The sequence below is a fragment of the Topomyia yanbarensis genome, chromosome 2, assembly GCF_030247195.1.
Source record: "Topomyia yanbarensis strain Yona2022 chromosome 2, ASM3024719v1, whole genome shotgun sequence".
NCBI classification, from domain to species: Eukaryota; Metazoa; Arthropoda; class Insecta; order Diptera; family Culicidae; genus Topomyia; species Topomyia yanbarensis.
Window position 1 is genome coordinate 198,529,174 of NC_080671.1, and position 13,662 is coordinate 198,542,835.

Consider the following 13,662-nt stretch of genomic DNA (forward strand, 5'->3'; position numbering starts at 1 on the left):
CATCCAGATGGCGCACCCTGTATATATTGAAGCAAATAATTTGTTTTCAATTTAATTTTCTTTAACAAATATATTATAACAATAATCACGGGCAAACATATCTCAAATCAGGCGTAAAAATGTTTCTGCTGAAGTGATGAAATCCGAAAGTTCAAATGCATAGTGAAAGGATGCAAAACAGGTGTACTATTTATTACTGTAATGGCCTAAGCCTAGCCTAGAAGCTTTCACCATGAAGTGTACCAAGGATCTGTTTTGCTTTTGTGCTTGATAAAATGAAAATTGAAAATCTAAATTGAGCTCGGGCTTTTAAACTGTATGCTGCAATTATAATCTAGTAACCTGTTTTCACTCCTTGGCGGTTTTCACTCCTCAGGATCCAAAAAAAACATGAGTGGTGAAATCATGGATTTTAATGATTTGTCAAACTATGGTTTCTTCAACGCATGCTGATTGGAGTGATTTTTGAAACACTGATTAGACCGAAATAGTGCTTGTAAAAATTGTAGCTGCAATTCACTGACGGAGTGATTGACCATTATCAGTGGTTCGAAATCTCAAAGTTGCCTATTTCTGCGTGCATTTACCAGAACCAGCATTCAGTTTCAATGCCTTTCAAGCTGACTGACGATTCATGCTGAATCAAATGCCTCCAGTTCAGAGGAAATATAAATATATTCACTAACAAAAGCGTCCATTTGTTATATGTGGACAAATTGAAGACAGATGGTGGTATCTTTAAGCTGCGTAATCTGTTTTTGGTGCATTTTTGTTCGATAACCCCACTCAGAGCAAGTATAGACACATAATTCAGGTTTCGACTGAGTTGAACCGAATATAACTAAACGAATGCGCTGCACCGTATTAATGAAAGATAAGACAATGGACTGGAAAATTCCATTCAGCGTGGCGGGCATGTTTCAAGTTTTCATGTTTCACCCGGGGATCTCAATATTTGTGAGCTCTGATCATTATAATCCTAACAAGATGCTAGAAAATGGAGTGAATGAGCTCAGAGCTGGGCGGGTTACTGTGTTCATGAATCACCTAACAATTAAAAAGCGAACGATAAACAAATGAGCACTTATTTGTATTATATGGAATCAAAAAATCTACTCCGAATCAAAGTCAAACAGATATTTTTTAATCTTCTCAAATGAATCACTGAATCGATTAATAGTCGATTCCTTTGTTGTTAGTGAATCGGACACGATTTTTCTCAAATGACAGTTTAGATAAATTTTGTGTAGTTTAAGTATGTAAGTTGCTTATCTAGAAAAAATGTTCAAGACAACAAATTTCCACTGAACTCCGAGAGAGTGCTGCCAATCATTGGTCGAGTTGACGCGGAACACGTCAATAGTATATTGGAGAAAGTTTAAGATTTCCTATTACCTGCTCCCTTATCTTCTGATGGAGAAGATTCTTCCTTTCCTAGCAGATAGAAGCAACACGGATGCCATGTATAATTTGATTACATACTGTTATGTATCTGTTTATATCGCGAACTTTGGGGAACACGAATGTAGTGTTAAAACAGGTATTTACAACCACATTTAAATTTTTCTATGCCAAACCTACTTGATAATACAATCAGCGCATAGCATATTGCTGGAAGTTTTTCCTAATGAAATCCTACCAATTGTAATTATCTATGTAGTTAAACGATTATGCAATTCGATTTTCTCCAAAAAAAGAAAGGAAGTCAGGGAATAACAGCTCAGCTTTAAATTCAAATCACACAGTGTAATGAGCCTATTCCTTGAGTGATACCTATTATCAGCATTTGGAACACGAGAATCTCACAATTTTCATGCCATTCTTAATATTGCACTGGGTTTTAGGAACGAGATTGAAATATTGATACAACTTATAGGCATTCCATCGAATGAACGTGGAGTAATTAAAGAAATGGTGCGATATTCCCCATAATAAGGCCAAAATAGGCTCTTCACGCTAGCATATATTATTTTTATAAGACATACTACCCTCAACCATCTATTTATATGTAAGTTGATAATTCTGCGTTTCTATCCGAAAATAAGTCAATAAAATTTAGTTGAGTCTGAAATATAGATTTTAACACTGTAAACAATTTAAGACCATTTTAGTTATTTCTTATGAGCGTGGAGGTTAGGGTTAGACGTGGTATCTAGTTATTCGATGCAAATACAACGATCTGAAATATAGTCGCTTCAGAAAAAAAGTAGTGTGAACCACCAGAGTTTTTCAAGCTATATTCCGCATCACTGTTCATTGCAAATATTAAAAAAAATCAATGAGAGAAAGGGAATAATCACAACAAACATTTGAAGCGAAGAGATTTTAAGCATTATTTAAAGCAAAGTGGAAAAATAAAGAAGACAAACTAGAAGACAGAAAAAAGCTAGTATAGTAAAGGGGACTAAGATGATCGCGAGCTAGTGTTATGTTGTGGCGATTTTTCACAAGTCTGATAAGAGAACAGGCATTGTCGGAACTTTACCGTTTTCTTCGAATCGGGTCTACACGATTATTATAATCGACCAACAAATCATATTACCTATAGGTATGGTGTAGTGTTTTGTTTGGTTTAGTTCGCTAGAGGAGCGCAAACAAGCGAATTCGCGTTCACTGTTCGATTGTATTTGTGTTGTGGACTCGCTTCCAGAGAGATAACCGGTAAATACAACAGGTTCGGTCTGCGCTGGGGTGTATGACGAATGGGCACATGCAACAGTCACGTGCTTCGCGCTTTATTTTTGTTCAGTATGGTCGCACATTCGAAGTTCGAAATTGTTTCTTTCGGATTGGGTTTTAGTATCGGCTGAGCTTTTGTAGCTTTGAAACTGTATCGTTTTGACCTAAAGCTTATGTATAGCGTTTCATATTGCGACGTAGGAAATATTGTGTTATACACCTCGCATGGTTTTGGTAAAATTTGAAATGTTTAAAATACATTTGGAGTGGAATAATAATATTTTATTAGGTTCAACTGATGGTTTTTTTTGGCGGACTTTTTCAGAATAAAAATAATGTTTGCGCTTAAGGCTTGGTATTTTAGGACAACCGTTAAACACCCAATATCGGTCGTATCATGTACAAAACTGACATGCACATTTTCAATATGTCCCGTTAACACTTTATTCATAACTTTTTTTGTATAGCCTTTCAGCAATGTTCGAAAATTCTGAACTCTATTGAAAATTGATACTCTTCATGAAAGAGAAAAAGTCAAGTAAATCAAAACTTTTAGGTGCAAAATTTAAAAAGTTATCGCTGTTTGAAAGTTTATTTTCGGACATATTGACCCTAACATCTAAAGAAAGTTAAGATCCCTGATTATCCTTTTCAAAACTTACGCAATATGAGCGACAGTGAACAAATATCTTTGAGTTTTAGGTTCAAATTTTTTTGGATAAATTCGAAGACTTCTCTGCTTCTGGGGGTAAAAAAACTAATGGATCTAAAACGAAAAGACTTACGTATAATCACAGGCCTACATACAGTGCACTGTCCTGCCAAGTCACCTGAAAAATTGGAGCAATTCAAGACGACACGATTGTGTTACTTCGAACCTGAGAGCTCGGAGCATATACTTTGCGATTGTGCAGCATCATTTTTTGAAATAGAACGATACTTCGGACGGCACCTTATGATGCGTGTTAAAAGGGTTATTATGCGGTCCAAACGAAAATCAGGAATATCCAGTTAGAATACTTCTGAAAAAGTTTGGTTAATCTTCAAGTTCTGGTCACAGTGTTTCAAAACCGTCTAATACTCGATTGTCAACAGTTACGAATAAAAGAAATGTAAAAACAATATTAAGCCATTTCCCAACCGTGATGTCATATGGCATCACCAGACATGACTTATGCAATTCGTAATAGCTTATCTGAACATATTCCAACTGGTTCTTGTACTTAAGGGGGGCGTCTGGTGTAGAGGGTAAAATAATCGAATTTTTTATCCGCTTAATTGTTAGTATTGAGCCTCTAGAAAAGGTATCCCGCCATCTTGGTGGCCACGCTGAACTTATTTTGTTTTAAACAGCCATTTGCTATAGCACACGAAGATTTCAATCTATCGGCAAGAATTTTCGAAAAAATTACAGCGATAAAAATACAGTGTGAACTCTAAACTACTTCTACCCAAATTTTCAATGGGTCATTTTCTACAGCGTTTTTTCCGTGAAAAATTACAACATGTTATTGAAATGATACACTATAATGTACAAAAGTTTTGATAAATTTGCTTCACGCAAAGTTCTAAAAAAATTCGCCAGAAAAGCATTCCCCCCCTTAAGCATTAAGAAATGAAGTCATTCAAGATAATGACGGCTCCGTACCACAATGATAGGCAGAATTTGGAGACTAAACCTTTGTTTGAAAAAAATTTTCGCGGATTTTCGACCGAATTTTCGTGCGTGGTAATGGATGAAAAATCTTAGGTCGTAGAAAACTTCAACAAGCTTCATGGCGTGTTTCTCTATACTGCTGTGCAACAAAATGAAGTAAGAAAGTATGTAATTCTGAACGACAGAGAAATCTAAATTTTTCAAGATATATTTGGTTTGGCAGGTCATCTGCAACTGTGGTGGAACCAGTAAAGCCTTCGGATCAATCGGAAGGTACCCCAGAGTATCTATGAGGAATATTGTTTACAGACACGATTTTAGTCACTTCTGTGCAGTCATTACTCTTTCTGTTTGGCTTCATTTCACTACGTTAAAGTTGTTTTGCATGTTGTGAAATATTGCATTTTTGGTTGAATATTTCAAGAAATTATGCATTTTTAGGTGTCCAGATTTTGTCGCGAACAAGCATTACTTCGGGTACAAAAATGGCAAATTTGTTCCGACCAGAAAACTCAATTTGTGCTGCTTAATATTGGAGATTTTGAAGCGTGACGAATGAAATTTCTTTGAAGTCACATTTATAAAAATTAAGAATGTTTATGTTTATGTTGGAATTTGAGCAACCACAATATCTCATAGAAAAGAGAATGGGCCAATATCAAACCTTTTGACTCTAGCAATGTTGAGAAATCTTTTAAATTGCTACAAAAATGTTAACTGGTATGGAAAGTTATTAAAATCATGTATTAGGTTCTCTTCGAACTTCGAATGTGCGTGCTGTTACTGGTAAACTAATCGGACGGATGGTTTTGTTTCGTGTAAGGAGATATTTAGCCGTTACAACTGAAAATAATATGTTAATAATCGATTAGCACAACATAGAGTTACACAAACAAAACGCGCGACTATCGTTTGTTACCCGCGTTGTATCGAACTAAAAATCAACAATTACTGATTATTGTTATTATTGTTATCGATCATTTTATCTTGATCCCGAGTGCGGTCCCGTTACGAATAGGCGTACCTTTTCGAATTAACAAACTAGTGACACGACGTAAAGCCTCTCGCGGTGACTTGTTGAAAAATTTAGGTGTGAGATTAGGTGGTAGGGTAAGCGGTTTTCTGCTACCCGTACCCGCTTCCCAGGCGCGCAGTGATCCCTGCGGATGCAGCCGGTCCAGATGCTCGGTCGAAGCTGGTCGCGCTTGCCGCTGCTTCGGATACCAGCCACGTGCCGGGCCACCTGCTAAGCGTAACATTTCACCGTTGGCGAAAGCTTGACTGATGCTGCGCTGCCGCCCGCCGATGGTAGAGGTACCTGGAGAATACAGTTGGGGGACGAATTACAGACAGAGACTATGGTTGTTTCAAGCAGTTTAGCCCTTCGTGGTGGCTTTTGTTTGTGTCAGTTGGAAAAGGATATCTTTGGACGTTTTTTTTTACAACCATAGGTATGTAGGGTAGGTACTAATGTTTTGCTGTTTGTTTGCTGGTAGTCACAAAAGCGTCTCAGTGAAGCCAGGTGTTAGTGGGCAGGTGTGTTCTACATACCAATTCCGACGACTGACGATCCAAGACTGTTGGTCGTGTTGGTACTGGTCCTTGGTGCAGTTCGGCTTCCACTGCCGTGCGGAGGAACCTCTGGTGCGCGACGATGTGGTGTTCGTGGAATATCACAGCTACTAAAATTGAACGAGCAATGTTAGATATACTTCATTTCATCTAAATCGCTCACAAAGAACAATACCCCCTGGCGAAGATGGGTGTCTCCGGTAGACTGCAGGATGTTTGCAAGCACCTTTCCTCGCGAGGACTTTGAGCGGTTCGCTTTTGATAGCCACCAGTGATGATTCTTCGTCGGGAATTGCAGCCGGGCAAGTCGGGAGGAAGCGTTCCGGGAGCGTGAGGCGACATTGAAGCATGTGAACCGCTGCGATACGATTTGCTAAATCCAGCATCCATTGACCTGAAAAGTTACAATTTTAGTGTAATCCGTGGCATTTTTTGTCTATAGGAGAAAAGCCAACCTAGTTTTAAGAGTATTTATCGATGGTCCACGGTGTGGTGGAACAGCCGGAGGATGCTCTTCTCGGTAGTGACCATCGTGTTTGATACTACTAGACCTATTGCGTGAGGTGATGCAAATGCCGTGCATCTGATGAATAACTTCGGGTTCTTCGAGAGGTGAAGGTGGTAGCGGAGGAAACTCGTCACTATCCTGCAACAACAACGACGAAAACTTTGGGTTAGTGCGGTGATTATTAAAGACTTTTTATAAAGGCACCTTTACCTGCTCCGGACTAGAAGACGGGGGCGACGGTGGCAAAGGCCCCAAACCTGCTTGTGATAACAGCATCTCTTTGGCACTTTCTGATTTATGAACACCTAGACGAAAGCCTAATGGACGTCTTGCGGGAGGTATGTCTGCAATGACAAATAGAGATTCATGGAGTACAACGAAGATTGTGATAGTTAATAAGTAACTTCAGATACTTACCGGCTACTCTAGCAACAGATATATCACCACGTAATAAAGCACTAATATTATCTTCTATTTTGCGTAATGGTACGCCACGTTGGTTGTCGCTGTCAACTTCTTCGTCTTCTTCGATTGGAGGGGCAAGCTCACGGCGCGGTGTGGAAAGACCATCGGCTGTAATAGAGAGATTGTTCAATTTTATTTTGTTTTCAATTATTGATTAAGATTGTATACAGCTTAGACGATTTTTAAAACTATAACGTAATGAATTGCAATTAGTGCATCTGGTCATATTTATATGGTCTCGCTGGACTATCAGAGGAATTAAATAGCACTTAATTACCGCGGGCCGCGGCATTGTTCAACTAAAGTAACTGTTATGCTTAAGTAGTACTTGTCAATCTAAGATTCTTTTATGTTTCAGTTGTAAACCAGATTAATAAATAAACATTTTAAACTTGTAATTTTCGTATTCTTAATATTATGCGGCATATCAATTGTAGTAAATTGTAATAAACCGTGTTCCAAAGCAATAGAAGTTTTATATGGAAAATACATATATTTTGCCACCAAGTTAATAGAGTGAAATGACTCCGCTTAAAATTGATGACACAATGAAACTCTACGTAAGACAAGTCCTAAATCAGCAATATTGTAAGGAAGTCAACCAACTCGATAAGAAATGCGACCGTTCAACAATAATAATAACCTGTCCAGGGTAGACGGTATACTACTGCTATTCGAATATCAGCTACGATTCGAGACATCCGATCTTGTGGACTCCTCATTCAGTTGTCACCGCGTTTATTTTTCATCTCAAGAACCATGAGCAAACTCATTGCGGTCGCTTGTACCAGCTCATCCGCTCATGGGCGGCTAGGCGAACCAGCACAGAACGACATCGTCGGAGGCGGTATGCGTCATTGCCTGAATGATTCCCATCTGCATCATACTGGCTGAGGACGTGGAATGCTATCAGCGGAGGAATACACGAATTGCAAGGAGACTGGTCCGAGAGGACTGGTTGGCTAATTGGAAGCTAGCGCAGGACACTGCGGATAAAGGAAGATGGACCCACCGACTCATCCCACATATGTCAGGGTGGGTGCGTAGGAAGCATAGCGAGGTGAACTTTCATTTGGCGTAGTTTTCGTCCGGACACGGATACTTCCGGATGTACCAGCATCGGTTTGGACATGCTTCGTCAACCCTTGCTCGGAGTGCGTGAACATGCAAGAGACTACGGAGCACGTGGTCTACGAATGCCATTGGTTCAAAGCAGTTCGAAAGGGTATGCCTGGTGTACTACGACGAGCATATCTGGAAGGCTACCGGCAGAGTGGTTACGAGTATACTCTCCGAGGCGAAGGGACCAACAAGGTAACGCCGTCGGCTAGAAAGCCACCGCGAAACCACAATTCGGGCTTCCGGAGAAATTCCGCTGCCGAGGAATTTTCCATCAGTATAGACTAGGTTCAGGACTAGGGACGTAGCACCGGGTTCGTGTCGTCAGGGTGCCAGGTCAGACGTCAGGCTTAACCGGAATCGTCGGACAGACCTCGACTCTCTTGTGGGTAGCTTGTGAGTATGCTAGATCCACCGCCGGGAATTAGAATGAGTAGATCGCGTCGAATAGTTAGCAGTGGGAAGCTACACTCCATTCGGAATCGCTGGACACATCTCAGCGCATACCGGCTGGTCCGTTGAGTAGGTTGGATCCACCGTTGGGGACTAGATCAAGTAGTACGAGACGAAGCGGGGAGCTAAATGGCTCATGGAAGCAAGCATTGGTATCGGGAGAAATAAACCGCCGGGGATTCACCAGCGTGGACAATCCGACTATATCGTGACAAAAATTGGAGCTAATTGGTTCACGAAACAGATATCGCTACCGCTACCGACTATATCGTGACAAAAATTGGAGCTAATTGGTTCACGAAACAGATATCGCTACCGAGAGGTAGCGAACGTGCCAGCGAAGTCGTCGCCGGATAATATCCGCGGAGATCTTGATAAAGCCGGTAGCTAAATGGCTCAAGAAAGCGGGTATCGATGTCGAGAGAAATTCCTCCGTCGGGAACTCTCAGTCGGAGTAGGGTGAGTTCACCCCCGGGGAATAACAGGACTGTTCACTGGGGCGACAGCTAAATGGCAACGGAATAGATTGCTTCCATCTAGAAGAAGAGGCCAGGAGTTTGAAGCTTTTTAAACCTTATCATAAAAAACAGACATTTGCGAATTGAATAGTATATGACACTTAGCCATCAGGGCCTTGGTTGAAAAGTTGATTTTTGAAGATGTTGCAGCCTTTCTTTGTATGAGAAAGGCAAAAATCCTATTTTTGGCGTAAAGCAACCCGATTATAAAAATCAATCAACGAATTCGGGGCATCGTCAGAGCACTTCCGATTGATTTTCATTAAAATTTTGCCAATAGTGTGGAACAATATGCTATTCTGTTACATAAATGTTCCATTTTCAAGCCTTTCTCAATGGAAGCTAAGCCTTAAACACCTTACTCAGCTAAAATATGGAAACAATAAAAATCATTCCTTCTTTATATTTTTTTATAAGACGAAGATCTCAAATTTTAGATTACCGACTAGTTAGTAAGTCCAGTAGGAAAATGAGCCAGAATTCTGAATGAATTCCAGCTCAAATGCAACAACCGTTTCAAATACAATAGGTTTCAGAATCGGTTGTTGCATTTCAGCTGGAATCCATACTGAATTCATTCAAGATTCCGAATAAATTTTCTGATTGGATTGACCAGGAATCCGAAACGGTATCGGAATCAATTTGACCGGATAAGATTTTGTCGAGAATTGGTTCGGAATTCCTACAGCTCATGGAAAACAGTGACGCAAAACAGTTAACCAATCGAGCACAATCACCAGTTATTCCTGCAAGCTAGGCGGTAAGCGATAGCGCAGGAATTCACACCATCTACATTCTGAGAGTAGATTTGCACCGGCGACGAAACTACATCATTGCATTGTCTGGAAGGTAGAGTGCTATAAGCATTGAAGGAAAACTTCCATAGATGACCGAGCAGCTTGGGCACCTGTAACATCGAGTTCAAACTTGTCTATAGCTGTTGGCTAAGGCAAAGGCAGAGAAATTGAAGGGTCTATTAACAGGTTATTGCTATCTCAGAACACATCTGGTCATATTAGTAAAGGTTCAAGCTAGGGTCTGCAGGAAATGATATCAGGTGGGAGAACCATCCAGACACATACCGTGAGACTGCTCAGCTAGCATACTGAGTACAATTTATTTTGCGTACGTGTTGTCATACTTTTTGAAACGAACATTATTTCGTTTCCAGCAAATGACAGGTGAGATCCCAATATACATGGAAATACTCTTAAAACGTTCTCAAAACTAATAAAATACAATTTTAATATTTTTATCGCGCATACTTTAGGTTCGGTAGCCGACCTCTAAATTAAATGAGGCAAACCTTTCGCAGTCGCGTCCCTTTTGCACTCAGCAAAAAGTGCGAAAAGGAAAAGGCACCTAGGATCGTAAAGGTAAGAAGACTTTCCTCAAATAAAATCGTGCTGATGATGCTGAATAATTCATCGGCATGGAATGAGAATAAACGCAAATGAGGATCGTTCCAGTGGAAGAGAGAGAGAGAGAGAGTACAAAAAATCCACCACCAATAGATCAACAAAACGAGAAAATGTTCTTGCTTACCTGTTGCGGTGCTCGGGTGCGGAGAAGTGGTGGCTGGCAGCGAGGACACTCGCATTAGCGAATTGTCATTGTCGGAACCGGAAACAACGGTGGAACCATTTCCGATGGCGCCGCCACGATTGATGCTATTGTTGTTACCGTTGTTGTTGTTGTTACTGTTGCTACTTTCCAGCGCCTGCAGACCGTCAAAGGTCGAGCTGTACGTTTTGAATTCGGTATAGCGTGATGAAACTACTGGCGTCTGCTGATTCAGGGTGCCACTTCCGTTTCCTATCATAACGGATCCAACGAGACCACCACTGCCAACAGTAATACTATTATTATTATTATTTACACAGGTCGTGCTAAGGTTATTGTTGCTGCTGCTTTGGTTAGGTTTATTTTTGCTTAGGCTGTTATTATTGTTGTTGTTGCTGCTGTGGATTTCTGAGGATTGTAGATGTTGTTGCAGGTGCGCAGGGATGTTTCCGGTCGGGGTGGTGATTTTTCTAACGTTCGTTGAAAGCTCTGAGGTAGGTGAACTTAAATCTAATGATAGTCGTGACCTGAAAACATAATCAAAACAAGAGAAAAAAATGATCAGTTGGTTGATGATGCAGCGAAAGAAAATAACACTTGGTAAGCAATCATTTCAGTGTCTGTTTTATAGGCCTTGCTAAAATCCCAAATAGGAAATAAATTGCTGTCTAGGGGTAAAACTGCCAAAACATTTTTATGTTACTGTTGTACGTGTTGGATAATATCAATGAGAATAGCAATATGTGGAATGGCTTTTAGAGACACGCACATCGTTGAATTGTTGCGTGTAGCCGGCGATAATGTTTTTACACCTGTCTTCAAATGCCATATTGCACGTATGGACACGTTAATGGTTATCATTGAAGTAAACTTTGGAGTCATGTGAAGTATAAGTATGTGAGTATGTTCAGATGTATATATTTTATATTGAAAAACTATATCAAAACTGGATACAATCTACTAGCGTCTCCATTCTACCACTTTGGATGGTGAATTTGATGGAGACGGAAGTAGTTTTTTAACAAATGTTTTCTATTTTATTCAGGATTCTGGTATGCAAATCAACAGATGAATTAGTTCCATAAACTCAACAATCTATGAGAAATTTAATTACCTGGGCGAGAGAACTGAGTTTGGTAGTTGCTGAGGAGCGGAGTGTGATGGTTTTATCGCACCGCCACTGAACGTGGAAGACAAGCCCAAATCAATGCTGTGCCTCGATTTAGGCATCATCATAGAAGCGGGAAACACCGGACTCGGTAGGGTCGTGATGGGTGGAAGGTCGTTTCCTGGGATTGGCAGGTTATTGCTTGCGGTTGAATCTAAACTTTCCAACCGTTGCCGTCGGCGACCCTTCCGAATAATGTACGTTCCCCTCCCGGTGATATCGGGAACTTGAGGTATCAGTTCGTCTGAAAGGGTAAATAGTTGGTGTCTAGTAATTGTTGGCATTGTGTATTTGCAAGCAAATAGTTACCAGAGTCAGAATACAGGGAGGCAGCTTCGTCCTCAGTGCTGCATATCGGAATATCAGGTGGATCCGGCCATTCGCTTGATTCACTCTTTTTGTTACTCGGTGTCGAATCAAGACTCGACTGTGAATCGTTAGCATTCTTTCCTTTTCGCCTACCTATAACCTGGAAAATGTACAAAGTGGACATTTAGTGAAAAGTTTAACAAATCGATGATGTTGGCATAAGCGAGGGAATGTGCGTAACGCTGGAAATTTAGTTAAAATAAATTATAAATGTAGACCCATCCATTTCATAAGCTTTGACGTTTTGAATTATGCACGAGTATATGCGCTGTTGTTTCCAAACAACAGCAAATAAAAGCGCATTCATATAGTAATAGTGGATAAACTTTCCCCTGCTGACTGTTTAGGAAAACTGTGGGATTCCCAGCAGTAGCTTCGCCTGTCAATTTTCATTTAACATTGTTTTAGTCCAATTCTTGTTTGTCAGTTTTCATGGGTACGTTGGTGTGTGTATATGTTTTTCAATGAATATTTTTAGGTTTTTGCTCCAATTTAAGATCCCATTTACACTTGTACGAAGACGTAGTGAGGAATAATCAAACATGGACAAACTTTCTGAATTAACAAAGAAGACTTCGAAACATAGAACTTGCCGTGTTAAGTGGAGCGAAAATTTGATTTGTGATTTACTCAATTTATCTATTGAATCTTCTGCTCAAAATCGCATATTTCGCCCATTTTCTATAGGATTCTCTATCTACATGGGTCTGGCTTGCGATTAAAGGTAGTATACTGTCGTTCCAATCTGTATCATGTTCCCTTTTTATCGATTTCGACTTTTCATCGCCAAACGTTATTAACCGTCATGTGTCCGACGCGGTACCCGGTATCCCCCTTTTTAGGTTTCAATTAATGAAATTCCCGTGTTTTATTCATAGCTGGAAATTGAAACTTTGTGATATCTTAGAACTTCTCAGGTCAAGCTTTTGGTTTAATAATATTGTTGATATAGTAAGAGGAGCAGTGAGGAGGGGCTCCTGAATTTTTTTATTACATAACAGGCCGACGAGGGTACCCGGGTACCTACAAAACTGAAATGCCAATAACTAAGGTAATTTCCTACCGATTTTGATACTTTTGGGTGTTTTGGATTCAGGAACTCATCCACTTTTAGACTTGGTAAAAATGAACCGGGTTATCCCATTCGGTTCCCGGGATTCCGGATTTCCGGAAGCATGTACATTTAGTACTGGGATACTAAATGTGAACTTCAATGGAATACTAGCAGTATGGGAATCAAAATTCTTGGAATTGCATCAGTAGGCTATACCTCGTGGTTTTGGGACCACTTGGTTATCTTCGATCAACATGGGGAACGTGCCATTTGAGCCAGTTGCTGCTGATTTCTGATAACTTACAAACATATGTTGAAAGTTATTAGGAAATCTTTCTTATTGATAGCTTCTGCATGATTCAAATACACGAAAAAAAATCTTTTTCGTGTTTAAAACGTTAGAAATTTGATGACGGAGAAATGCGAATAACTTATGAAAAGATGCACGAATCAATTGTTTTTGTTTAAACAAAATTGTAAATATCTCGAAAGCTCATTTTGCATGATTTAAGTTAAAAGCATTTTGATTAGAAATGA

At 39.9% G+C, this 13,662-nt stretch overlaps 1 protein-coding gene across 8 annotated transcripts in view; it reads right to left on the bottom strand.

Moving 5' to 3' along the window:
• LOC131682614 (probable serine/threonine-protein kinase nek3) overlaps positions 1-13,662 on the bottom strand; it is a 293,923-nt gene that overhangs the window by 46,555 nt on the left and 233,706 nt on the right. For 3 of the 8 annotated variants that reach the window (XM_058964235.1, XM_058964242.1, XM_058964240.1), the window contains 9 exons: positions 12,012-12,171; positions 11,649-11,946; positions 10,517-11,061; positions 6,834-6,989; positions 6,621-6,760; positions 6,364-6,554; positions 6,084-6,302; positions 5,888-6,018; positions 5,361-5,654 (listed from right to left, as the gene is read on the bottom strand). In XM_058964235.1, coding sequence (XP_058820218.1) covers positions 5,361-5,654; positions 5,888-6,018; positions 6,084-6,302; positions 6,364-6,554; positions 6,621-6,760; positions 6,834-6,989; positions 10,517-11,061; positions 11,649-11,946; positions 12,012-12,171 — 2,134 coding nt within the window. The remainder of the gene's footprint in view (positions 1-5,360; positions 5,655-5,887; positions 6,019-6,083; positions 6,303-6,363; positions 6,555-6,620; positions 6,761-6,833; positions 6,990-10,516; positions 11,062-11,648; positions 11,947-12,011; positions 12,172-13,662) is intronic. The other 5 variants (XM_058964238.1, XM_058964241.1, XM_058964236.1 and 2 more) reach the window with 5 other exon arrangements.